Source organism: Peromyscus maniculatus, chromosome 6, assembly GCF_049852395.1.
Source record: "Peromyscus maniculatus bairdii isolate BWxNUB_F1_BW_parent chromosome 6, HU_Pman_BW_mat_3.1, whole genome shotgun sequence".
NCBI lineage: Eukaryota > Metazoa > Chordata > Mammalia > Rodentia > Cricetidae > Peromyscus > Peromyscus maniculatus.
This window is the reverse complement of record NC_134857.1, coordinates 70,929,313-70,953,574: the sequence shown is the minus strand read 5'-3', so window position 1 is coordinate 70,953,574 and position 24,262 is coordinate 70,929,313. Positions and strand designations below refer to the sequence as shown.

General features: G+C 51.4%; 1 protein-coding gene and 1 non-coding gene across 2 annotated transcripts; both read left to right on the top strand.

The window, feature by feature from the left end:
- The first annotated feature begins 80 nt into the window (after positions 1-80).
- Trnam-cau (transfer RNA methionine (anticodon CAU)) lies at positions 81-152 on the top strand. The gene has a single exon. It is a non-coding gene; the product is annotated as a tRNA-Met (tRNA).
- A 7,113-nt stretch (positions 153-7,265) lies between these two features.
- Positions 7,266-23,567, top strand: Npr1 (natriuretic peptide receptor 1). Its single transcript, XM_006976252.4, has 22 exons — positions 7,266-8,889; positions 9,606-9,805; positions 10,389-10,502; positions 10,903-11,038; positions 11,344-11,435; positions 12,106-12,241; positions 12,418-12,502; positions 13,631-13,751; positions 14,550-14,624; positions 14,845-14,922; positions 15,233-15,337; positions 15,587-15,658; positions 15,755-15,911; positions 16,307-16,462; positions 16,706-16,874; positions 17,526-17,672; positions 17,802-17,925; positions 18,045-18,113; positions 18,554-18,728; positions 18,916-19,014; positions 22,773-22,864; positions 22,990-23,567. The coding sequence occupies exons 1-22, from the start codon at positions 8,181-8,183 to the stop codon at positions 23,050-23,052; spliced, it is 3,174 nt and encodes a 1,057-aa protein (XP_006976314.1). The 5' UTR covers positions 7,266-8,180; the 3' UTR covers positions 23,053-23,567.
- Positions 23,568-24,262: the final 695 nt, after the last annotated feature.

Sequence of the window (24,262 nt, the reverse complement as noted above, 5' to 3'; positions counted from 1 at the left end):
GCGATAGGGGGCGTTCAGAAGTCGGGACAGTGAACTGGAAAAGTTCTTCTAGGGCAAAATGACATGGGCCGTCAGTGGGTAGCAGAGTGGCGCAGCGGAAGCGTGCTGGGCCCATAACCCAGAGGTCGATGGATCGAAACCATCCTCTGCTATCGGAGACTAACATTTTTTGTTTGCTTTGGGCGCCTTCGCTTCGATGATACAAAAACAACCCTATTTTTCTGCAGTAAGAGACACCATTGTTTTTCTTCTCCATCATTTTTTTGATTTTGCTTTTTCAAGACAGGGTGTTGCTTGGTCACTCCGACTTACATAGTACTCGTTAAAGTAGCCTCACTCTCAGCAATCTTCACGCCTTAGCCTCCCAAGTGCCGGCATTTCTGTCGTGTGCCACCTTACCTGAAAAGATAACTTTTACCCTATGAAAATACCAGGAATAATTTAGTTTCATTTACTACAACTATTCCTTCGATATTATTACTGTTATACGATTCTTTTTATTGAAAAAAAATTTCATACACTGTATTTTGATCATGTATTTCCCCTCCCCCAGTTCCACCCACTTCGCTGTATTACGTGATTCTGACAAGTACTGATGTATTGTTTACTTTTCTAGGCGTGTATTCCTTCCAAGTAATCTGTCCCCACCTAGATTAAAATAAAAATACTTTTATTGGGTCGCCAAGGTGGCTCAGCGGGTATAAGCTGCTGAGACCCACGTGGTAGAAGAAAAGCGGCGACTTCTGCATATCGTCCTGCGACCTCACTACGTGCGCTGTGATTGCGGTGACACCCATAAGCACAGCATAAATAAATTTAACAGAAAAATTTTCAAAAGGAATATTTTGGCGGAGCGTGGTGGAACACGCCTTTAATTCCCGCATCTGTATGGCGGCGGCAGGAGGATCTCTGTGAGTTCAAGGTCAGCTTGGTCTATATAAGCGGTCCATGCCAGACAGTGAGATACTGTCTCAAAAAACACTAGTTTATGACCTCAGAAAGATAACCATTCTGGATTTCTCCTATCATGGGTTAGGTTTGCTTTTAGGGTTTTTTTTAATTTATTAGGGCTGAAGAACTAGCTCAGAGACAGCTCAGCAGTTCAGAGCATGCACAGCTCTTGCGGGGGGACTGGAGTTTAACTGTTCTCTTTCCGCCTTTGGGGCACTGCACACAAAAGCATACATATAGATAGACACATATACATAATTTATTCATTTATTTATTTCTTATTTTTATTTGTTTTTCGAGACAGGGTTTCTCTGAGTAGTTTTGCGCCTTTTCCAGAACTCCCTCTGTGGCCCAGGTTTGCCTCGAACTTACAGAGATCCTCCTAAGTGTTGGGATTAAAGGCCTGTGCCACCACCACCGGCCTACATACACATAATTTGAATGGAGGATGGAAGGATGGATGGATGGATGGATGGATGGATGGATGGATGGATGGATGGATGGATGGGTGGGTGGGTGGGTGGGTAAATAAATAATAAATCTTAGAGCCAGGTGTAGTGGCACACTCCTTTAATCCCAGCAGAGGCAGGCAGATCTCTTAGTTCAAGACCAGCCTGTTCTACAGAATGAGTTCCAGGACAGCCAGGGCTACATGCCTTGAAAATAATAATAATTTTATTTATTTATTTATTTAGGGGCTGGAGAGATGGCTCAGCAGTTAAAAGCACTTGTTACTCTTGCAGAGGAGGAGGTGCCAACTCCCATCACCCACATAGCGACTTACAACTGTCTGTACTACGGTTCCAGGGGGTCCAAGGCAGTCTTCTGACCTCCACAGGCATTAGATGTGCATGCGGTGCACAGACATACGTGTGAGCAAAACACTCACATTCGTAAAATAAGTAAATGCAAAAAATATTTTTAAGCTGTTGTTAGGGAAAAAAAATGTTTATTTGTTATTGTGTGTGCATGATTTGAGGGTCGTAGGGGAGGACGTGCCACAGCCATGTCCCGCTGAGTCTTTCACATGAGTCCTTAGGACCTACTCCACATAGTCTCTCTAAGTACACCTGCACCCAGAACTTGCCAAATTAGCCTAATCATCATAACTCCTGCTGCTGCAGTCTGCCAAATGCTGCTGAGATTACAACCCAGCTTGTGTGAGTATACCCAGCTTTGTCTGTTATTTTTAATTTTACATTCTTACATTCATTTTTCTATACTGTGTGTGTGTGTGTGTGTGCGCGCGCGCGCGGGCGCGGGCGCGCGCGCGCGCGCATGCACTATGGCATGCAAGTGGAGATCAGAGGACCACTTGCGGGAGTCAGTTCTCTGCTTCTACCCTAGAGGTCCTGGAGACTGAACTCAAGGCCTCAAGCTTTGCAGCAAGTATCTTTACATCTGGATGACCCCGCTTTTGGGATGTGGGTGAGGATGTAGGGGGCAGGGCTTCTAGCTTCTTTCACTTGTTCCATGGTGAGACTCTTCTGAGTTTTTGGACTTTGGTATTTTGCTTTGTTTGTCTTTGGTTTTTGTTGTTGTTGTTTTGTTTTTGTTTTTATTAATCTTTTTATGTGCATTGGTGTTTTGCCTGCACGTAGGAGCCATCTCTCCAGCCCAGTTTTTGTTGTTGTTGTTTGGGGGGTTTTGTTTGTTGTTTTTTCAAGATAGGGTTTCTCTTTGTAGACCAGGCTGGCCTGCAAGTCAGAGATCCATCTGCCTCTGCCTCCCAAGTGCTGGGATTGAAGACATGGAACACCACACCCTGCCTTGCTTTTGTTTTTTGACACAATGTCTCCTGTGTAGCTCTGGCTGACCTCGAACTCACAGAGATCTACCTCCTCTGCCTCCAGGTGCTGGGAGTTAAGGCATGTGTCACCCATTCCCAGCATTCTTGGTTTTTCTTATTTCATCAGAAATCTGACCTTTTGCTCAGTGCATTATTTACCTGATTCTTAGCTAGCGTGGGAAAGGTGACCAGGACCTGGTGTCTCTTCCTGTTCACCTTGCCTCCTAACCTGTAGCACCTTGCAGGGGTGCTTCTCTGTCCACACTGGCCATTCTGATGGCCAGATGCCAAGTGACAAGGCCATTTCGGGAAATGACTTCTTCAATATCTCGTTTAGTGAGCAGGTGCTGACAAGGGTGTGCTGGCAGCAGTTATTAGAGACGAAGCCCACAGTCATTAATGAAGTCTGTACTGATAGACCTCCAGCTTTTTCATTCTGAGCACTTCATCACAGGCAAGGGAGGTGCTGCCATTAACTATGCCCAGAAGAACTACGCATGGGCGATGAGACCAATGACCTTGTCTGGGGTGGAATTTACCAGCTAACCAGCCAGTGTTGCACCCTTGTTTTTCTATACCTTTGGTAGGAAACTGGCTCCACGTTCTCCTTGCTGCTGATGGAATGTCACTCTGCTGATTACAGGTGGAGTTCTTTGCTTAGCCTGCCCCGGGTTTTCACAGCCATCTTTGAACACTACAACTCCACCTTCACTACATTATCCTGCAGAACTCCCATTGTGCCTTCATGGCAGACAATGAGGTCATCTGTGACATTTGACACAGAAACTTCCATATTGCCAGGCAGTGATGGCGTGCCCAGCATACAGGAGGCAGAGGCAGGCAGATCTCTATGAGCTTGAGGCCAGCCTGGTCTACAGAGTGAGATCCAGGATAGCCTGGGCTGTTAAATAGAGAAACCCTGTTACAAAAAGAAAGAAAGAAAGAAAGAAAGAAAGAAAGAAAGAAAGAAAGAAAGAAAGAAAGAAAGAAAGAAAGAAAGAAAGAAAGAAAGAGAAAAGAAAGAAAAAGAGAAAAGAAAGAAGAGAGAAAAGAAACCTCAATACTGAGTACCCAACCTACATTAACCTTCAGGCCTTCTTAGACAGATCATTCTTCCCTCCCATTTGACAGCTTTCCATTCCCACCTCCCTGCAGCTGCATACACCCGTCTTCTCTGCTGAGAAAGCTTATCAGGAGCAGGGGTCTTTAGCAGAGGCCACTAGTGCTTACTTGGAGCTAGCCAACCAGATGGTAAAATGTGACCTCACCACAGTAAACATATGGCTTTGAAGCCTGCTGTGCCAAGGTGATGTGGTTCCTAAAGAGGTCAGTGCTACTGTTGCCATCATCAAGACCACACACAGCATGGAGTGTGTATTCTCATACTCTGGTGGCCTCAAGGCCGGTATACATCTCTCCCAGTGTTACCTGATAGAGACCTGGACCAGCTACAGTGAGCTGTGCATGCTGAACGCCACCACCGCCACTGCTGAGGCCTGGGATCGCCAGGACCACAAATCTGACCTGATATGTGCCGGGTGTACCTTCATTCACTGGCCTGTGGGTAAGGGAGAGAGGAAGGGGGCACTTCTGAGGCCATAAGGACACTGTGGTCCTAAAGAAATATTATATAGGAGGTCGGTGTGAATGCCGTTGAGGGGGAGGAGAAGAAGGAAGGGAATATAATTATCCATTCCTTTCACTGCAGCTACAGGCCTTATTCCTAGAAATTTACCTTCAACCTTAGCTGACAGCTATTAAAAGCTTCCTGATTAAATTATCTTCTCTCGCCTTAAAAAATAATTCATGTGCTAGGTAGTGGTGGCACATGCCTTTAATCCCAGCAATCAGGAAGCAGAAGCAGGAGGATCTCTGCGAGTTCGAGGCTAGCCTAGTCTACAAAGTGAGTGCTAGGACAGCCAGGGCTACACAGAATAACCCTGTCTCGAAAATAAAAAAGAAAATCATCCAACATTTCCAGTTGTTTGCGGCTCCAGATTTCACCATACTGACAAGAATTCAATAACCTAACGCTGTTCTAGTCCAGTCATTTCCTCTGAGCTCCAGCAGCACCAGAAGCATATGGAAACCTCTACTTGGGTATCTACAGGCACCTTAGGTTCAATAAACTAGTTACCACCCACCCAAACGGCTTGTTTTAGTTTCTCAACTAAAGAGGCCACATCCCTTAGGTCCTTCCCTTTTCTGAGTCCAGCTAACGGTACTTATGAAGCAGCTTCTGTCTTCTGTACACCCTACATGCAGACTCTGCTTCCCACTTCATAACTCCTCACACCTGTCACAGAAAAGCCTTCCTGGTCTCGTTTCCCCTGCCCTGTTTCCTGCTCGGTCATTCGCACTCCCAGGTCCAATGACAGCCAGGTGATGTACTTGAGTGAAATAAGGTGGTAGAGACATGTTCCCACTGATTGTGCAGAAAGGGATGCAGACCTATGTCACCAGCTTTTTCAATATTTCAAGAAAAGCAGGGGGCTAGAGAAAGGGCTCAGTGGTTAGAGTGCTTGTTCCCGTTGCAGAGGACCCAGGTCCAGGTTAGGGTCCCAGCACCTTTGTGGGAACACACACACACACACACACACACACACACACACACACACACACACACAATCCCTCAAACACACAAAAATAAACAAATCTTTTAATAAATAAATAAATCTCTTTTTTTTTCCCAATTAGGGAGTTGGAAAGAGGGCTCAGCAGTCAGAAGGGCATACTTCTGTGCCGGCAGGCTGCAGTTCTGTTCCCAGTACCCGGGACCCATAGCCGACAACTTCCTGGACCTCCAGCTCCAGGGGATCCCATGCCTTCTGGCTTTCCAGGGCACCTGAACTCCACTCAGACTTAAAACTTAAGGAAAACTACTTTTTTTAATGTATTTATTTTTATTTTATGTGCATTGGTGTTTTGCTTGCATGTATGTATGTGTGAGGCTGTCAGATCTTGGAGTTACAGAGAGTTGTAAGCTGCCATGTGGGTGCTGGAGTTGAACCTGGGTCCTCTGGAAGAGCAGTCAGTGCTCTTAACCACTGAGCCATCTCTCCAGTCCAAGGAAAACTACTTTTAAAAAACAGAAACACAGAAAAAAAATAAATAAATAAAAAACAGAAACTGTCAGGTGTGGTGGCGCACACCTTTAATCCCTGTACTCAAGAGGCAGAGGCAGATGGATCTCTGTGAGTTCGAGGCCAGCCTGGTCTACAGAATGAGATCCAGGATAGGCATCAAAACTACACAGAGAAACTCTGTCTTGAAAAACCAAAAAGGAAACCAAACAAACAAAAAACAGAAACACAAATAGTCATGAACCATCTACTGTTTTGTTTTTTGAGATAGGGTTTCTCTATGTAGCCCTGGCTTTCCTGGAACTCTGTAGACCAAGCTGGCCTTAAACTAAGAGATCTGCCTGTCTCTGCCTCCACAGTTCTGTGATTAAAGACATGAACCCACCACTATCCAGTCATCTGCTATTTTTTAAGCATTAAATAATGGAGATACTGAAAGCCTGTCTACAAAAAAAAATTCTCCTATCACTTCCTGTATAGAAAATAGACTTCAACATTTTGCTCTCTCCACATAATTCCCTTTCTTTTTTTCTTAACTAGAGTTATTTATTTTAAATATCAATTGTATCTGTTTGAATGGCACGTGGTGGGAGGCATGTGCCCTCAGGTCGGAGTTGTTGGCTCCCCTGGAGCTGGAATTACAGTTGTTTGTGAACCATTTACTATAGGTGTTGGGAACTGAAGTCTGTTTCTCTGGAAGGGCAATACACAGCCTTAACCGCTGAGCCATATCTCCAACCCCGAATACCCTTTTTCATCTTTTTATCCTTGTTGAGTTTTTTCTCTTTGGAGGTTTTCCTGACTCCAGTCCAGATAGAATTATTAATAGCCCTCATCTCGGTCTCTGAGCATATCCCTTTCTTCTTTGCAGTGCCTTAAAGTATATTGTATTGTGGTTATTTGTCAAAAGCATATGTGTGTGTATATACATGTATATATGTATATGTATACACACACAAACGCGTGTGTGTGTGTGTGTGTGTGTGTGTGTGTGTGTGTGTGTGTGTGTGTGTGTGTGTATTTCATCGTTATGCTGTCTGCATTTAACTGGCACTTGACACAGATGCTACTCTGGAAATGTTTGCTGACCTTAGATCCTGCTTAGACTGAAGGCTGGCGAATGTGATGGCGCAATACGGGTAATGAATGCGGATGACCATTAGAGGGCAGACTAATCCCATGGCGCTTCGGCCCAACAGCCCAGCAGTTTGGTGTCCCCAGACTCCTCACGCCTTCATTAATTCTTCCCATGTTCATTTCCAACTACAACCTCACAGGTCCCATTTTAATAATCTTCTACACAAAGCACTCAAATGATGTTACATCTCTTCTCTAACCACCCACTCCTCCCCGTCCCCACTTTCCATCACTATTTGGGAACTAAAGAGTTAACTCCACCCTCCCACCTGGTCATCTTGCTCTGTTAATCTGCGCGATCTGGGAGGCGGCGAAGAAGAAAGGGGAGGTACTCATTGATGGACTGTGTAACCCGGACTCTGGCTCGCCTCCACTTGGTTGCCTTTTCCAGAAACCCTCCCAAACTCCTACAAGCCACACACACCTTTTCCGGCCGAGATCCAAACAAGCCTCTATTTCCCTCTTCCCCAGAAGGAGCCAGGTAGGAGAGGAGACCCCAGGAGGGGCGCCAGGGCCGGGGAGCAGCTTCCTTACACCTCCCTCCTCAGCCTTGCTCTCCCCACGGCCTGTGCGCCCCGCCCGCGGGTGCTGCCAGGGGAGGGAAACCTCGCACAGCGGCAACGCGGAGGGAAGAGGGTCAGCAATAACCGCGCGCACGCCCGGGTGGGGGCCAGCCGTAGCCCAGGCTGGGAAGCCCGAGTTAAAGAGCCGGGATTGGCTCCCTGGGCTTTCTTGTCACCGAATCCGGGAGGGGAGGATTCGCTGCCTGGCTGGGGACCTTGTGGTCCCGTCCCCCCCTCCCGCCTCCGGAACGGCCGGAGACTTGAGCCAGCCGGACGCCTCTTCTGGCACACTCCTGGGGCAAGCGCGAGCGCACACTCCCCTTTCCTCGCTGGCGCTCCCTCTCGCCTCGCTCTCTCCGGATCACCCTCTCGATCGCTCGATCGCTCGCTCACTCTCCACCGACTCCCTTCGGGTGCTGCGCTCGCTCCCACCTGCTCCGAGGCACCCTCCGCTCCCGGACGCTTAGCGCGCTTACTAGACGACCGGACCGTCGCAGCCCCGGCAGGCAGGGTGCCCTCGGGGCTGCGCCTGCGACCCACCCCGGCCCTCGCTCTTGCTCTGGCTCTCTGGATGTCCGCGATTCGCCCCTGAGCCCCAGGACTGCGAGCGGAACATGGTGACAGCGCTGTCCCGCCGCCGTTGCGCTCGCTGAGGCCATGCCTGGCTCCCGACGCGTCCGTCCGCGCCTGCGGGCGCTGCTGCTGCTGCCACCTCTGCTGCTGCTCCGGGGCGGGCACGCGGGGGACCTGACGGTGGCCGTGGTGTTGCCGCTGGCCAACACCTCATACCCGTGGTCGTGGGCGCGCGTGGGGCCGGCCGTGGAACTGGCTCTGGAGAAGGTGAAGGCGCAGCCGGACTTGCTGCCAGGCTGGACGGTCCGCATGGTGCTGGGCAGCAGCGAGAACGCGGCGGGCGTCTGCTCCGACACCGCTGCACCGCTGGCCGCCGTGGACCTCAAGTGGGAGCACAGCCCCGCGATGTTCCTGGGCCCCGGCTGCGTGTACTCCGCTGCCCCAGTGGGGCGCTTCACCGCGCATTGGCGGGTACCGCTGCTGACCGCCGGCGCCCCGGCTCTGGGCATCGGGGTCAAGAACGAGTACGCGCTGACCACGCGCGCGGGGCCCAGCCACGTCAAGCTGGGCGATTTCGTGGCGGCGCTGCATCGACGGCTGGGCTGGGAGCGCCAGGCGCTGGTGCTCTACGCCGATCGGCTGGGCGACGACCGGCCTTGCTTCTTCATAGTGGAGGGGCTGTACATGCGGGTGCGTGAGCGCCTCAACATTACAGTGCATCACCAGGAGTTCGTCGAGGGCGACCCTGACCACTACACCAAGCTACTGCGGGCCGTGCGGCGCAAGGGCAGAGGTGAGGCGGGCACCTACTCGCACCCCTGGCTCTCTCGCGGCCTTCTCTCCGGCCTGTCCAGGGCCTGGCATTTCTCCCTCCTTTGGGAGCCAGGCAGGCATCCTCCTGGCTGTTTCTCTTAGAGTCTTCCCCAGCACGACTTTCCTACCTCGGGGTTTCTAGTTCCCTCTCTTACAACCCTTCGGCGCCGGGTTTGCATTCCTACCCTCTCCCCCACCCCCACCCCTTCCTTTCCTCCAGTCTCCCCGTGACCTTCCTGCCTCGGACTTTTCCTGAGTTAAGCGCGGAAGGGGCCTAGTTCTAGCGCTACTAGGTCTTCTGCTTGGTGCCCGGCTTTTCTTCCTCCTGTTTTCGCTCTACACTACCACGTTCTTTCTCCTCCAGTTTCTTCTATTGCTCCCACACGAGCTCTCGGGGTTCCTTCTCCCGCTGGCCATTCTCTGATTCTTCCTGCGCTCTTGGTCCCCCACCTTCTGTTCCCTCCTCCCACCTCTCTCTCCCTCCCGACTCTGCACACCTTCTTCTCCCATCTTTCGCGGTCTCTTGCCAAGGCCCAGACTGAGCCAGGAGCTGGTGCCATTTAAAGACTACAAACTCAGAATTCCCTCCCTTGCAATGCCTTGTGTGTTCATTCGTGTGTGCCCCCCCCTCTCCCTCCTTCCTTCTTTCTCTCTCCCTCACCCCCCCCCCCCGCCCTTCTCCTTCTTTCCCTCCAGTTATCTATATCTGCAGTTCTCCGGACGCCTTCAGGGCCCTGATGCTTCTGGCCATGGATGCCGGCCTGACTGGGGAGGACTATGTTTTCTTCCACTTGGATGTGTTTGGGCAAAGCCTCCAGGGTGCTCATGGCCCTGCTCCCCAAAAGCCCTGGGAAAGAGGAGATGGGCAGGACAGCAGTGCCCGCCAGGCCTTTCAGGTGAGTGCTGGGGTTGTTGGCACATCGTTTCTGGGCACTGTGCCCCTACATGTCTGAAATGATTCCAGAAAACAGGTTTTGGATAGTCAGAGAGTTGTACAGTGAACTCCATGGGATTTGGGGGCTTCGGAATCAGGAGGCTAAACAGGTAATAGAATGGATCTGAAGTAGGAAGATATTAAAGACCCATGAACTAGACAGCTCTTGAATCTTTTGCTCAAGCATGGAGGCCACCTCATAAAGGACACAGGGTTCAATTTGATCTTTTTCCTATTTAATATTTATTGTTTACTTTTTGTTTTTGTTCGTTGGTTTTGAGCCAGGGTCTCTCTATGTATTCCTGGTTATTGTCCTGGAACTCACTATACAGACCAGGCTGGCCTTAAATTCAGATTCTCTTGCTTCTGCCTCCTGGGTGCTAGGTTTAAAGGTGTGTGCTACCACACACAGTCATTCAGTTTGATCTTGACCTAAACAAAGAGCCTGGTCTGGGAGGTGGGACCCCAGATGATTGGGACCCCAGGATACAGGGGGCACTGGAGTCAATTCCTAAGACTCCCCTTTTCACTGATTCCTTCCTCAGGCTGCCAAAATCATTACTTACAAAGAGCCTGATAATCCTGAGTACCTGGCCTTTCTGAAGCAGCTAAAACTCTTGGCGGACAAGCAGTTCAACTTCACCATAGAGGATGGCCTGGTAAGAGGGGGTCCTAGGGATCTCCAGTGTGGATCTCCAGACCCTAATTCATGGCTCTGCCAGTCTATCCTACTCTCAGGCATTCCATTCTTCCATCTCCCCTTTTTCCTGTCATTTCTGTATCTCTTTTGATGGTGGGGGGAGACAGCGGCAAATTCAACCCTCGAACCTAAAGTCCTCATCAGGGAAGTGGGAATGGTATATCCTGCCCTGTCTACCTAACATGACTCTGAGTGGGGAGCAATGGTAGATGCAAACGTATCTGTTAAGCATCACATCTCTGTGGAATATGGTTGTTTTCTGTACCCTCTTCCAAGCTCCCAGTATCCTCCCAGTTCCCTACCCACAGCACTACACTTTGTCCCTCTCTGCCCTGTGTGAGCTCTGCTTGCTTCTACAGGAGAATATCATCCCAGCATCCTTCCATGATGGGCTCCTGCTCTATGTCCGGGCAGTGACAGAGACTCTGGCACAGGGGGGAACTGTCACTGACGGGGAGGACATCACTCAGCGGATGTGGAACCGAAGCTTCCAAGGTCAGGGCCTAGAATTGACTGGAATGGGCTGCTTTGGGGGTGGAAGTGAGAGGGAGCCCCAGGTGCCCCAGCAGGAGACCACAAAAAGCCTGCTATCCAGCCAGTCTCCTAAGTTCCATAAAATTCTGTGTGCCTAACCTGCCACTCCCACCGCCAACATAGCTGAACTTTTCACCATTACGCATGTATCCATATTTGTGTCTACGTCTCTGTCTCTATCTTGAGAGAGAGAGATGGTTGGGATGAAGTGAGGTGTCTCTGAACCTCCATTCTTTCAGAACACAGCTTTCCTCCCCTGTCCTTAGGTGTGACAGGATACCTGAAAATTGATAGCAATGGAGATCGGGAGACCGACTTCTCCCTCTGGGATATGGATCCAGAAACAGGCGCCTTCAGAGTAAGTTCATGCATGCACCAAGAAGACAGTGCCAGGCAGGAATGGTGTCTCATCCTCCTCCACCGCTCCCCGCTTCTCCCCCTCCCCAGCATCCCTGCCAGGTATGAGAATACTGGATAAGGCAGGCTCAACTCCTCAGTCTAGGGAGCAACCAAAATGATCAGGATGCACAGGGAACTCCGGGTCTGAAGAGAGAACAGAATCCTTCCCTTGAGGAGTTCCTACGACAGCTGGGACCCCATCCTAGCAGAGACAGGTACTCAGAGCCAAGAAGAAGGCATGTGTGCCCCTCTGTAAACGCAGCAGGGACAGAGGTCAAAGGCACCGAGAATCAGATCTACCAGTGAAGGCCTGAAAGAGACATACAGGGATTAGTCCTGCAAGTGTAGACTGAGGTGTTTCTGTCTTGCAACCAATGCCAAACTTCCTGAGTACACAGTTGGGGTTTCCAATGGGATTTCCTATGGGTACTTCTCTGCAAAGCCTTTTAATGTTCAAGTTTTTTGCCCCTTAATGCTTTGGGCATAGATATGAACTCTCTGGATAGTCCCAGCAGGAGCCTGGTGAGTAGTTGGTCACCCAGAGACAGGTCCTAGAAACAAGAGATTGACAAGCAGGAGGCAAGATGGTTCCGAGGCTACGGGCACTCACCACTCCTGATCTTCCTCAGGTCGTCCTGAACTATAATGGGACTTCCCAGGAGCTGATGGCTGTGCCAGAACGCAAATTATACTGGCCGCTGGGATACCCACCCCCTGACATCCCTAAGTGTGGCTTTGACAATGAGGACCCCGCCTGCAACCAAGGTGACTGGCCCGTGCTTCCGAAGCCCTGTTGTGGAGGCCCTGGCTCCTCCCTGGGGAGCTGGAGGCCTTCTGGCTGACTGAAACTCCCTTCGTTTGTCATCTGTTAGACTATTAGACGATTCCCTCCCCTGTTGTCTAACCCCTGTCTCTCTTCTACAACGTGGACCCTCCCACAGACCACTTTTCCACACTGGAGGTTCTGGCGCTGGTGGGTAGCCTCTCGCTCATTAGCTTTCTGATCGTGTCCTTCTTCATATACAGGTAAGTTAGGGACTAGGTGAGGCTGGGGAGACTTGGGAGCACAGAGAAGGGAGCAGGAGGAGAACAGGCCCGGGAAGGAGCCTCACCCGGGAAAAGAATACTTATTTCATTCCCTCGGGGAGGAGGCAGAAGCTCCAGACTGGAGTCTGGGAAGGGTGGAGCAGTCAGGTTGGTTCAGGTCGGGTGATGGCTACAAAGCCCTATCTAGGAACTCAGAGGGAACAGAGAAGTTGGGAATGGCGTCACAGCAGAGGGAATATTGATGTGGAACCCCCATCTTTTGCTGAGGCCAGATGGAAAGCAGTTCAAAACCTTCAGGTACTGGCCCAAAGCAGTTGGCCCTGAGTGATGAACCCTGCTGTGAGCCGGGTGATGACCCTGAACTGGAAAAGAGGGGTGAGCGAGCCCACTCCTGCCCTCCAGTGCCTGTGGAAATGGAAGTCCAGGGCAGGATAAGGAAACAGGAAAGAGAGGGAAGAGAGCGTGCTGACTGAGCACAAACTGTGTACCAGGCACTTACACACTCAGGACGCCATTTCATCCTTGTAATAACTGAGAATGATGTAGCCGGGCACTGGTGGGGAATTCTTTAATCCCAACACTCAAGAAGAAGAGGCAGGCAGATCTCTGTGAGTTCTAGGCCAGCCTGGACTACAAAGGAAGCTCCAGCACAGCCAGGACTGTTACACAGAGAAACCCTCTCTCAAAAAACAAACAAACAAACAAAAAACCAAGAATGAAGTAGAAGCTGGGTATGGTGATGCACGCTTTAATCCTAGCACTCAGGAGGCAGAGGCAGGTGGATCTCTTTGAGTTTGAGGCCAGCCTGGTCTACAGAGTGAGCTCTAAGACAGCCTGGGCTCCATTGTGAGACCTGTCTCGAAAAAAAAAAAAAAAAATGAAGTAAAAGTCAATATAGAGGCCTCCAATTTCCAAAAGAAGAAACTGAAGTGACTACTTGGATCTCCTGTGAGGTAGACTTTCCCTCAGGCCCCAGGCCTCCCAACTCTTAGCTCAGAGGACAGGACTCCCTCACTCACCTCTCAGCACATGAAAGATCCCAGGGCTCTGTGGGGCTGCTGTGCACCCCTCTGGGCCAGCGGCTCAGATGCAGGCTTCACATCCCAGGAAGATGCAGTTGGAGAAGGAGCTGGCCTCAGAGCTGTGGCGTGTGCGCTGGGAGGACTTGCAGCCCAGCAGCCTGGAGAGGCATCTTCGGAGCGCTGGCAGCCGGCTGTCCCTGAGCGCGGTGAGGACACTGTTGTCTCTGGAGGATGGGATTATTTGAGTACCGAGGGTGATGCCTCATGAGGAAGTAGAAGGTGATCTTAAGCTGGACTTGCACCTGGAATCAGGACTCGGGAAGTTAAGACAGGAAGATTGCTTCAGGTCTGAGGCTAGCCTGTGCTACAGAATGAGACCCTCTGTCTTAGAAAACCAAATCCGGTGGTGGTGGTGGTGGTGGTGGTGGTGGTGGTGGTGGTGGTGGTGGTGGTGCACGCCTTTAATCCAGCACTCGGGAGGCAGAGGCAGGCAATCTCTGTGAGTTGAAGGCCAGCCTGGTCTACAGAGTGAGATCCAGGACAGCCAAGGCTACACAAAGAAACTGTCTCAAAAAATAATTAATTAATTAATTAATTAAATAATTAAAAATAATAATAAAAGCAAAACTGAACAAAAGAAGTCTACTCCCAGCTCTGCCTTCACTTGCTGTCTCTGACATTGTCTCAGATGAGGGTTGCAGCTACAGCCTCCCTGACCAGGCTATTTCAAAGGTCAAAGGTCTAAGTGAATACACAGCCATGAGTCTAACATACTACATAAAAGAAGGTGAGAACTAGCCTCGGTGGCTCACACCTGTAATCCTAGCTTGGGAGGCTGAGGCAGTAACATTGTTGGAGTTCCAGGGCAGCCTGGGCTAAAGAGTGATACCCCCATCTTCTCAGGAGGGTGACGCAGATAAGGGGCAATGTGATTGAATCTAGGATTTCTGAGATGCAGACTGGCCCCTGGGGCTGACCATGCAGTCTGTTGTTCCTCTCTGCAGCGAGGTTCCAATTACGGCTCCCTTCTGACCACAGAGGGCCAGTTCCAAGTCTTTGCCAAGACAGCATACTATAAGGTAGGTCTGGGGAAAGAAAGACTGTTGATCCTTGGGACTCAGGTGGATCCCAGAGTGCTCTGAGAACTAAGAGGTGGTTCTGAGGCGGGTCACCGGAGGACAGGGGTGGGCTTTTAGAACGAGGTAAGGACCTGGGGTCATGGACGGGCTTTCAGAAGCAGTTGGGGAGGGGGGTGTCTCAGGCCGTACCCTGCACAACAGGTCTCCATTTCTTGCCCAGGGCAACCTCGTGGCTGTGAAACGTGTGAACCGGAAACGCATTGAGCTGACGCGAAAAGTCCTGTTTGAACTTAAGCATGTAACGTAGAGGAGTGAGGCCGTGGTCTGGGAAGGGACCCATGGGTACTCCAAGAGAGTTGGCCAACAACTGATTATGGAGGGATCTGTAGATCTGGGATGGGCCCTTGAGTCTTGTGGGTAGGAAGAAGGAGATCAGTTACGAGCGATCACTGGGTCCGCCACGGTCCAGATGTGTTGTCCCCACAGGCAGACAACCTGGAGCAGGAGAGGTTAGGGAGCAGATGCTGAGCAAGGACATGTTAGCAAACACGTGACTTGGTGAGGCGTGAAGCCTCTGCCAAGGGCCCTGACGCTGTCCCAACCTGCAGATGCGAGATGTGCAGAATGAACACTTGACCAGGTTTGTGGGTGCCTGTACCGACCCCCCGAACATCTGTATCCTCACAGAGTACTGTCCCCGTGGGAGCCTACAGGTGAGTGGAACAAGGGGGTATGTGTGTCAGGAGACTTGGCTGACCATATGAGCCCAGACAAGCCTCCCTCTTTCTGGCTTTTCTCGGCCCTCTCTGTAAATGGGAGTGGGGGTGGGTATCGGGGTCGGGGGCAGGCATGGTAATGGCACTAGAGTGAATCCAGGTGTCCTGTTATACCAGTTTATACCAGTAGCTCCCTTGTGCCCTCCTCCTACGCCCAGGGGGTTCTGATTCTTGCTGCCCCAGCAGGACATTCTAGAGAATGAGAGTATAACTCTGGACTGGATGTTTCGGTACTCACTCACCAATGACATTGTCAAGGTGAGTCCAGAGGAGCTCGCGGGATGCCAGGCAAGGGCTGGGCACGGTTGGAAGTCACATTCGTGCCCAAGCCCTCTGCCTTCCTAAATTTCCCAGGGGATGCTCTTTCTACACAACGGGGCCATTTGTTCCCATGGGAACCTCAAGTCGTCCAACTGCGTGGTAGATGGGCGCTTTGTGTTGAAGATCACGGACTATGGGCTCGAGAGCTTCAGAGACCCGGAGCCAGAGCAAGGACACACCCTCTTTGCCAGTGAGCCTGACCCTTGACCCCTAGGCTTTTGCTGCCAGCACAGCTGAGAAGGGCAAGCGAGGCCGAGCCTCTGTTTGGCGTGGGTACATCTCTCACCTCCAGGCTCAACCTTCATTGGTTAAAGAGGTCAGACTAAGTGGTCTCTAGTCCTCTGGTTCTCGGCGCTGTGCAGTGTCCACAGGAGGACTAGCCGCTGCCTTGTTCCCAGCTAATCTTACACTGTCCGATGCTTTCTTCTCTCAGCATGATTGGACCATGCTTTCTTACTTTTATTATTGCATTTATTACCCATGAGATAGGATAGTCATCTGCTAGCTTTCCTATCAGAATGGAAAGTACCTTATCCTTTAGCTTTGGGGCCTCTCCTTCTCTGACTCCTCACCTCTGGTCCACAGAAAAATTGTGGACCGCCCCTGAGCTCCTGAGAATGGCTTCCCCGCCTGCCCGTGGCTCCCAAGCTGGTGACGTATACAGCTTTGGCATCATCCTTCAGGAGATTGCCCTCAGGAGCGGGGTCTTCCATGTGGAAGGTCTGGACCTCAGCCCAAAAGGTGAGGATCCTGTGGCCTATACCCCAGCCAATCTTGACTAACCCACCCCCAGAGAGGGAACCCCTGCAACCACCCCTACCCTTCCTTCTGGAGTGGGGAGTCAACCACTGTCCTTTGCTCCATGGCTGACAGTGACCAGTCCACTCTGTGCTCTGGGTCTGGACTTGCCCCACCTGCCCCAGCTGGTTGCCCAGCTAGGCCCTTGATAACACCACTCTTCAGTGCATACCCCTTCCCACACAGAGATCATTGAGCGTGTGACTCGGGGGGAGCAGCCCCCATTCCGGCCCTCCATGGCTCTGCAGAGCCACCTAGAGGAACTGGGGCAGCTGATGCAGAGGTGCTGGGCAGAGGACCCCCAGGAGCGGCCACCCTTCCAGCAGATCCGCCTGGCGCTACGGAAGTTTAACAAGTTAGTGGTCTCTTCCCACCACTGACCATAAAGCCGGCCTGGAATCCGTTTCCACGGTGGCAGCGGGAGCCCACCACGGCCCATCACAGCCTCACAGGCATCTGCATATGTGTATAACTCGGCTGTCCTCACAGCTCTCTACCATGCACAGTTCTTTCCTCTGCCAGCACTGACACTCCACACCCTTCCTGCCCTCAGCCCTACACTGACCCCCAGACTTGCGATAAGTAAGCGTAGATGGTCCAGATTCCCCAGCCTCTTCCCACCTCCCCCCTTAGTCTCAATCCTACCCAAAGTCCCTACCCCAGCCCTTCCCTCCGGCCCACTGGGGCCTAGTCTCCCAGACTCGTCTCTCGGCTGCCTGTGCGCCCCTCACTGTCCTCAACTCATCCTGACTCACTTCCTCTCCACCTCCTTCCAACACTTGTGTTCGATAAGGATAAATAAGATATCAGCTCGGCTCAGAGGCAGGTGGATGTCTGTGGGTTCGAGGCCAGCCTCGTCTACATGGCAAGTTCTAAAGACAGCTAGGACAGTTTAGAGAGACCCTGTCTCAAAGGGGGAAGAAGAAGTGGTCAGTGCCTGAATGTGGGCACTGCCAGGCAGGACCCATCATCTCATCCGTGCCCCCACGTGCCCCACGGCCCTCAGGGAGAATAGCAGCAACATCCTGGACAACCTGCTGTCACGCATGGAGCAGTATGCGAACAACCTGGAGGAACTGGTAGAGGAGAGAACGCAGGCTTACCTGGAGGAGAAGCGCAAAGCGGAGGCCTTGCTCTACCAGATTCTGCCTCAGTGAGTGCTGGGCTGTGGGTGTGAGCCTTCCCACGCCTGCACACACGCACGCACGCGCACACGATCACGCAGCCCACTCCCTGGGGACCCCACCTCACCTTCCGGTCTCTACCCACCCTCACCCCTCAGCTCTGTGGCTGAGCAGCTGAAGAGAGGCGAGACAGTCCAGGCAGAGGCCTTTGACAGCGTCACCATCTACTTCAGCGACATCGTGGGCTTCACGGCGCTTTCGGCAGAGAGCACACCCATGCAGGTAAGTGGGGTTCGGCCACGGGCCAGGTAGGGTCAGCTTGGCCCTCTGGTTAGCACTCCCCATTTGTCCCTGGTGGGGACCCACATTCCCCATTTCTCTTGGCATGCCTTGCCTTCCAGGTGGTGACCCTGCTCAATGACCTGTATACCTGTTTTGATGCTGTCATAGACAACTTTGATGTGTACAAGGTGAGGGTGTGAGTAGGTACAGGAAGGACAGGCAGACGTGGACAGAGGCAGAAGAATGTTCAGAGGGGTACACTGGATGGAGAAAAAAAAAAAAAGGCCAGACAGTGGTCATGCCTTTAACCCCAGCACTCGGGAGGCAGAGGCAGGCATGTCTCTGTGAGTTCAAGGCCAGCCTGGTCTACGGAGTGAGTTCCAAGACAGAGAGAGCTATACAGAGAAACCCTGTCTCAAAAAACCAAAAGAAAACAAAGACCAAGGACATGGGCAAAGAGACACAGGGGACCCAGGAACAGACAGAGAAACTGGGGATGGAGGATGAGTACAGTGACAGGCGGGTTGATAGGGACAGAATGACAGACAGTGAGCATGGGTCGGCAGGCTCACCAGCACAGGGAAAGCTCCAGTCCTCCTGTCCCTCATTCTCACGCCCCGCCCCGCAGGTGGAGACCATTGGTGATGCTTACATGGTGGTGTCAGGGCTCCCGGTACGGAATGGACAGCTCCACGCCCGAGAGGTGGCCCGCATGGCGCTTGCCCTGCTGGATGCTGTACGCTCCTTCCGCATCCGCCATAGGCCCCAGGAGCAGCTGCGCTTGCGCATTGGCATCCACACAGGTCAGCCCACAGAAGGCTTCCCGAGTCAGATCCAAGAGGCTAAAACTAGGGAACAAGCGGTTGTCCTTGCTTCTAGTCCCCTTATGCCCTGCCTTTCCTTACACATCCTGGGACCACAACTCCTACCTCCCCTGGAGTGCCCACCTACCTCCTCTAACATCCCTGGGCTTCTTTTCTCCCCGCCCAGGTCCCGTGTGTGCTGGTGTTGTTGGGCTGAAGATGCCCCGATACTGCCTCTTTGGAGACACAGTCAACACAGCTTCAAGAATGGAGTCCAATGGAGAAGGTAGTAGAATGTCCCTCCCAGAGGGAATGAGAAAGGCGGCTGGCAAAGGCTTCCTGCTGCTTATGCCTACCTAGTTTCTCAGCTAGCTCCAGCCTTCTCGCCTCCCACACTGCCTTTTCATAACACACATATCCCCCACATTGTAAATCTAGGCTGTTGCTGTGTGTGTGTGTGTGTGTGTGTGTGTGTGTGTGTGAGAGAGAGAGAGAGAGAGAGAGAGAGAGAGAGAGAGAGAGAGAGAGAGAGAGAAAGAGTATACACACAGTGGATTGAAAATGCACTAAACCCACCTTACCTATGAACATCATAGCGTAATTAGGTACCTGAATTGTTTTCAAGGCACTTTCTTTAGCCTACAACTGAGCAACGCAATCTAACACAATCCTCTTTTCCCTCTGTGTGTGGCATTAGAGACTTAACAAGTGCCCTGACACTGAGGTATGTGATAGAAGATATTTATATTCTTTATTTGAATGTGGATCTCATTAAGTTGCTCAGGCTGGTCTTCAGGCTGGTCTTGAACTTATAATATTCTTGCTTTAGTCTCTAAGTAGCTGGGATTACAGGCCTAAGCCACCAGCTTGGAAAACAAAGTCCATTTTATAATAATAAAGTATTGAATGTGCTCATATACCCACAAAGATAGGTGTTTTGCTGGTGAGATGCTCAGTGAGTTAAGGTGCTTGCTGGCCAAGCTTGATGACCTGAGGTTGAGCCTTGAGACTCACATGGTACCAGGGGAGAATGGATTCTCACAAGTTGTCCCTCTGACCTCCACATACCCACATACATATGTAAACATACAATAGATGAATAAGGTCAGGCGGTGGTGGCACACACCTTTAATCCCAGCACTCAGGACGCAGAGGCAGGTGGATCTCTGTGAGTTCAAGGCCAGCCTGGTCTACAGAGTAAATTCTGGGACAGCCAAGGCTACACAGAGAAACCCTATCTCAAAAAAACCAAAAGGGAGCCAGGCAGTGGTGGCGCACGCCTTTAATCCCAGCACTTGGGAGGCAGAGCCAGGCGGATCTCTGTGAGTTCGAGGCCAGCCTGGTCTACAGAGCGAGTTCCAGGACAGCCACCAAAACTACACAGAGAAACCCTGTCTCGAAAAACCAAATAAATAAATAAATAAATAAATAAATAAATAAATATCACAATATGCCAGGAGTGTTGGAGCACATCTTTAGTCCCAGTACTCAGGAGGCAGAGACAGGCAGATATCTGAGTTCAAGGCCAATCTGATCTATTCAGTGAGTTCCAGGACAGCCAGAGCTACCTAGTGAGACACTGTCTTGAAAACAAAACAAAAAACAGCCTGGTCTACAGAGTGAGATTCAGGACAGGTGCCAAAACTACACAGAGAAACCTTGTCTTGAAGAAAAAAAAAAAAAACAACAACAACAAAAAATACCCCCCCCCCACACACACACACACACACACACGATGTCCAAAAATGTCCTCTCCACCCACGATACATAAGTAAATGTAGTTTACAATGTAAAGACGTATGAGAGAATGCAGTATGAAGTTGTCGTTCATCTTTTCTGGGCCTCAGCTACTTCTACATAGAGCATTCCTGTTTGCGGGCTGTAAAAGATCTAGCACAGCTCTGGGTAGACAGTAGGCATCTAATAAATGCTTGTTTCCACCCCGCCCCTTGGTCTTGCCTCTGGTTCCCTCTATTTTTGCCTGCTGGGTGTTTGTTGTTTGTGAATAGTATCTCAAGTTGCCAAGGCTGACTTGAGTCCCGATCCTCCGGCCCTCACCTGAGCGCTGAGGTCACAGGATTGTACCGCCTTGCCCAGCTGTATTTGGTTTGGTTTTGTTATTTTGCTATGAAGTCTGGGCTGACCCCAGTTGCTTCCCCCCCCACTCCCCCCCCCCCCCAGCCTCCCAAGTGCTAGAATTACAGACAATCCCCTGCTGTATTTGACACAATTCAATTAAGTAAATAGTTATCCAGCAACTCCCTACCTCCAGGTTGGGCGAGCTGAGAAGGCCATGTGACCCTCACCTGACCCAAAGCCCAAAGAAGTCCTGTTCAGCTGCTAATGTTTGCACCTATGTTTGGGGCTGATGTGGAAAGAACTTCACTCTTAGATCATTTTTCACAGAGCACATTCTCAGAAGTGGGTCAGCAACACAGGATGCCATGAAGACACAGGTCAGAGTGGCTTCAGAAAGAATGTGGCAACAGTGGGGCCTCGCTGACCTCCTGCCATAAAAAGAGAGTCTCCCTGCAGGTGGTGCATTCCTAATATCCCAGCACTGGGGAGGCCTGGGCAGGAGGATTCCAAGTTTCAGGCTAGCCTTGTCTCCAGTAGAGTGAAACTACATTTCACAAAAACGATGTGTGTGTAGTGGTGGAGGAGGGCATCTGGAGATGGCTCACTGGGTACAATGCTTGCTGTTCAAGCCTGAGAACTCCCGAGTTTGGATCCCCAGATGGGCACTAGAGCCTGTAACCCCAGCACTGCCGGGAGGGACGGAAACAGGTAGATTCCCGGAGTTCCCGGCCCGCCAAGTGTAGCCCAAACAGGGATCGCCACAGTAAGGCTCACACTCAGTGAGCCCCTGTGTCAAAATGGAGAGTGACAGGGAATCCAAAATTCACCTCTGCCTCCACGTGTGTGCACATGTATGCACACTGCCGTGTGTGTGCATGGCAGACACACACACACACAATACTGAGTCGAGTAACGGATCACAACAACCGACATAGTGTTTCTTGTGTGCCACACTGTGTCCAGATGTGCCACACTGTGTCCAGATACTTTGCAGGTGCTTTATCTGCTTATTTGAGGTGCTGGAAATCTAAGCCAGGTGAATGAGAGTGGGTTAACTCCATACAGCACCCACCCTTTGAAATGAGCACGGTTGCTGTCAGCCTTTTACAGACTAGGGAGACTGGGTTTCTCTGTGTAGTTCTGGTGCCTGTTTATCTTAGTTACCTGAGGAGTCCAAGCTGAGCCCCTCTGCAGTTAGAGGTAGGGCAGCGTCTGCAGTGTGGGTTCCTAACCAGTGCTGTGCACCCCTTCGGGAGCTGGCTGAGTCTCAAAAGCAATGTTGTGCGATAGTGTTTTCCACAGTCACGAAGATGCTCTGTAATCTGTAGGTACAGTATTGTAGCCTTGCATCTCATCTGCCAATTGATGGCTTAAAAGATATCCAGTGAGCCAGGTGGCAGTGGCGCACGCCTTTCATCCCAGCACTCGGGAGGCAGAGCCAGGCAGATCTCTGTCTGTGAGTTTGAGGCCAGCCTGGTCTACAGAGTGAATTCCAGGACAGGCACCAAAACTACACAGAGAAACTCTGGCGGAGGGGGGGGGGGGGGATGTCCAGCGAGCTGAGAGTGTAACTTAGTCCTTAGAGTGCTTGCCTAACAGCAGAAAGCCCTGGGTTCAATCCCTGACACCACATAAACCAGACTTGATGTTTGCCTGTCACCCCAGCACATGGGGGTGGAGGCAGGAAGATCAGGAGGTAAAAGTCAGTTTAAGTAAGGAGATCTTATCTCAAAAGAGAGGCGAAGAGGGCGTGGAAGGGCCAGAGTGTTGGCTCAGCAGTTAAGAGCACGCACTGCTCTTGTAGAGAACCCAGATTATGTAGTCACACTTTACAAGGACAGTCTAGGACTTCCTGAGCTAAAGGAAGCCATTGCTATCCAGCCCACATTCCCAGTCTTATCCGCCCCCCCCCCTGCTGCTCCCACCCGGGCACTCCTCAGCTTCCTCCACCTCTGTCCTCTCCAGCCCTCAGGATCCACTTGTCTTCGGAGACCAAGGCCGTGCTGGAGGAATTTGATGGTTTTGAGCTGGAGCTTCGAGGGGATGTGGAAATGAAGGTAGAAGAGGAATCGCTCTAGACCCCAGAGGATCCCAAGGCCACTCCCACCCTTAAGGCTCTCAAGTGACTTGGGCAAGTAGATGTGCCGTTCCCTACCCAGCCGCCTCTTTTTGTTTCTTCCAGGGCAAAGGCAAGGTTCGGACCTACTGGCTCCTGGGGGAGCGGGGGTGTAGCACAAGAGGCTGACCTACTGCTCCTGCTGCCCCAGAGGCGCCCGGCTCCCACCCCTCCCACAGCAGCCGGCCCACGGCCCACCGCAGAAAGATTAGGACCTGAGCTGCGTCCCAGCAGTCGCCGGCTGTGACCTCTGAGAGGAGGATGGAGATAGCGGGGCCTGGAGGGGACCCCCTGAAACTCACAGGGCTGACTGAAATCCACAGTCACGCCCGGTGGCACACTCGCAGCAGCACACGTACCCTGTCCCACCCTTACTCAGCTGCCAAGGTTGGGAAGGCGGCTCCTTGTCCTCCCTCAACTCTGCTCCACTGTAACTTTTATAGGGAGGGAAAGCGCCACCTGAGGGACATTGAAAAAGAGACTCTAGGCAGGCATTTGCAGGAGGTGAGCAGTCACGGGTCACAAATACCCCCCTCACTCCCACCCCACCCCACCCCGCAGACCTTGCACTGGGGAGAAGAAAGGCTGTGGTCTCCATGCCTTGCTTCTCCTATGAGCGAAAACCATTAAAGTCTTTCTTCCTATGAACAGTCTCTTCTTGCGGGATTTTACACTTTTTTTTTTTTTTTTTTTTTTGGTTTTTCGAGACAGGGTTTCTCTGTGTAGCTTTGCGCCTTTCCTGGAGCTCACTTGGTAGCCCAGGCTGGCCTCGAACTCACAGAGATCCGCCTGCCTCTGCCTCCCGAGTGCTGGGATTAAAGGCGTGCGCCACCCAACGCCCGGCTAAATTTTACACTTTTAATCGAAGAGACCACAGAATTTCCCAGCAGTGCTAAACTTTTAAGAGTCCCAACAAACTTTTGTTTACATAGGTTGTGTTTGTTGATGTTAAAAATTAGAAAGAGGCAGGCCTGTACTCCTAGCCACTTACTGAGGCCGACACAGGAACATCAAAGGTTCAAGGCCAGCCTGGACAACTTAACAAGCTCATCTCAAAAAAATAAACTGACCCTAGATGATGGCTCACGCCTGTAATCCCAACATTTCGGAGGCCGAATCAAGAGGATTGCTGGGAGGGTAAGGCCACACTGGGCTACATTTCAAGCCAGCCCAAGACCTTGTCTCAAAAAAGGTCTAATAAAGAGGTTGGGGGATGTGGTTCAGCTGATAGAGGGTTTCCCTTCGGTGCATCAAACTCTGGGTTCTGTCTTGGAGGTGGAGGCAGGAAGATCGTAAATTTAAGGTCATCCTTGGTCACATAGTGAGTTCGAGGTTTACA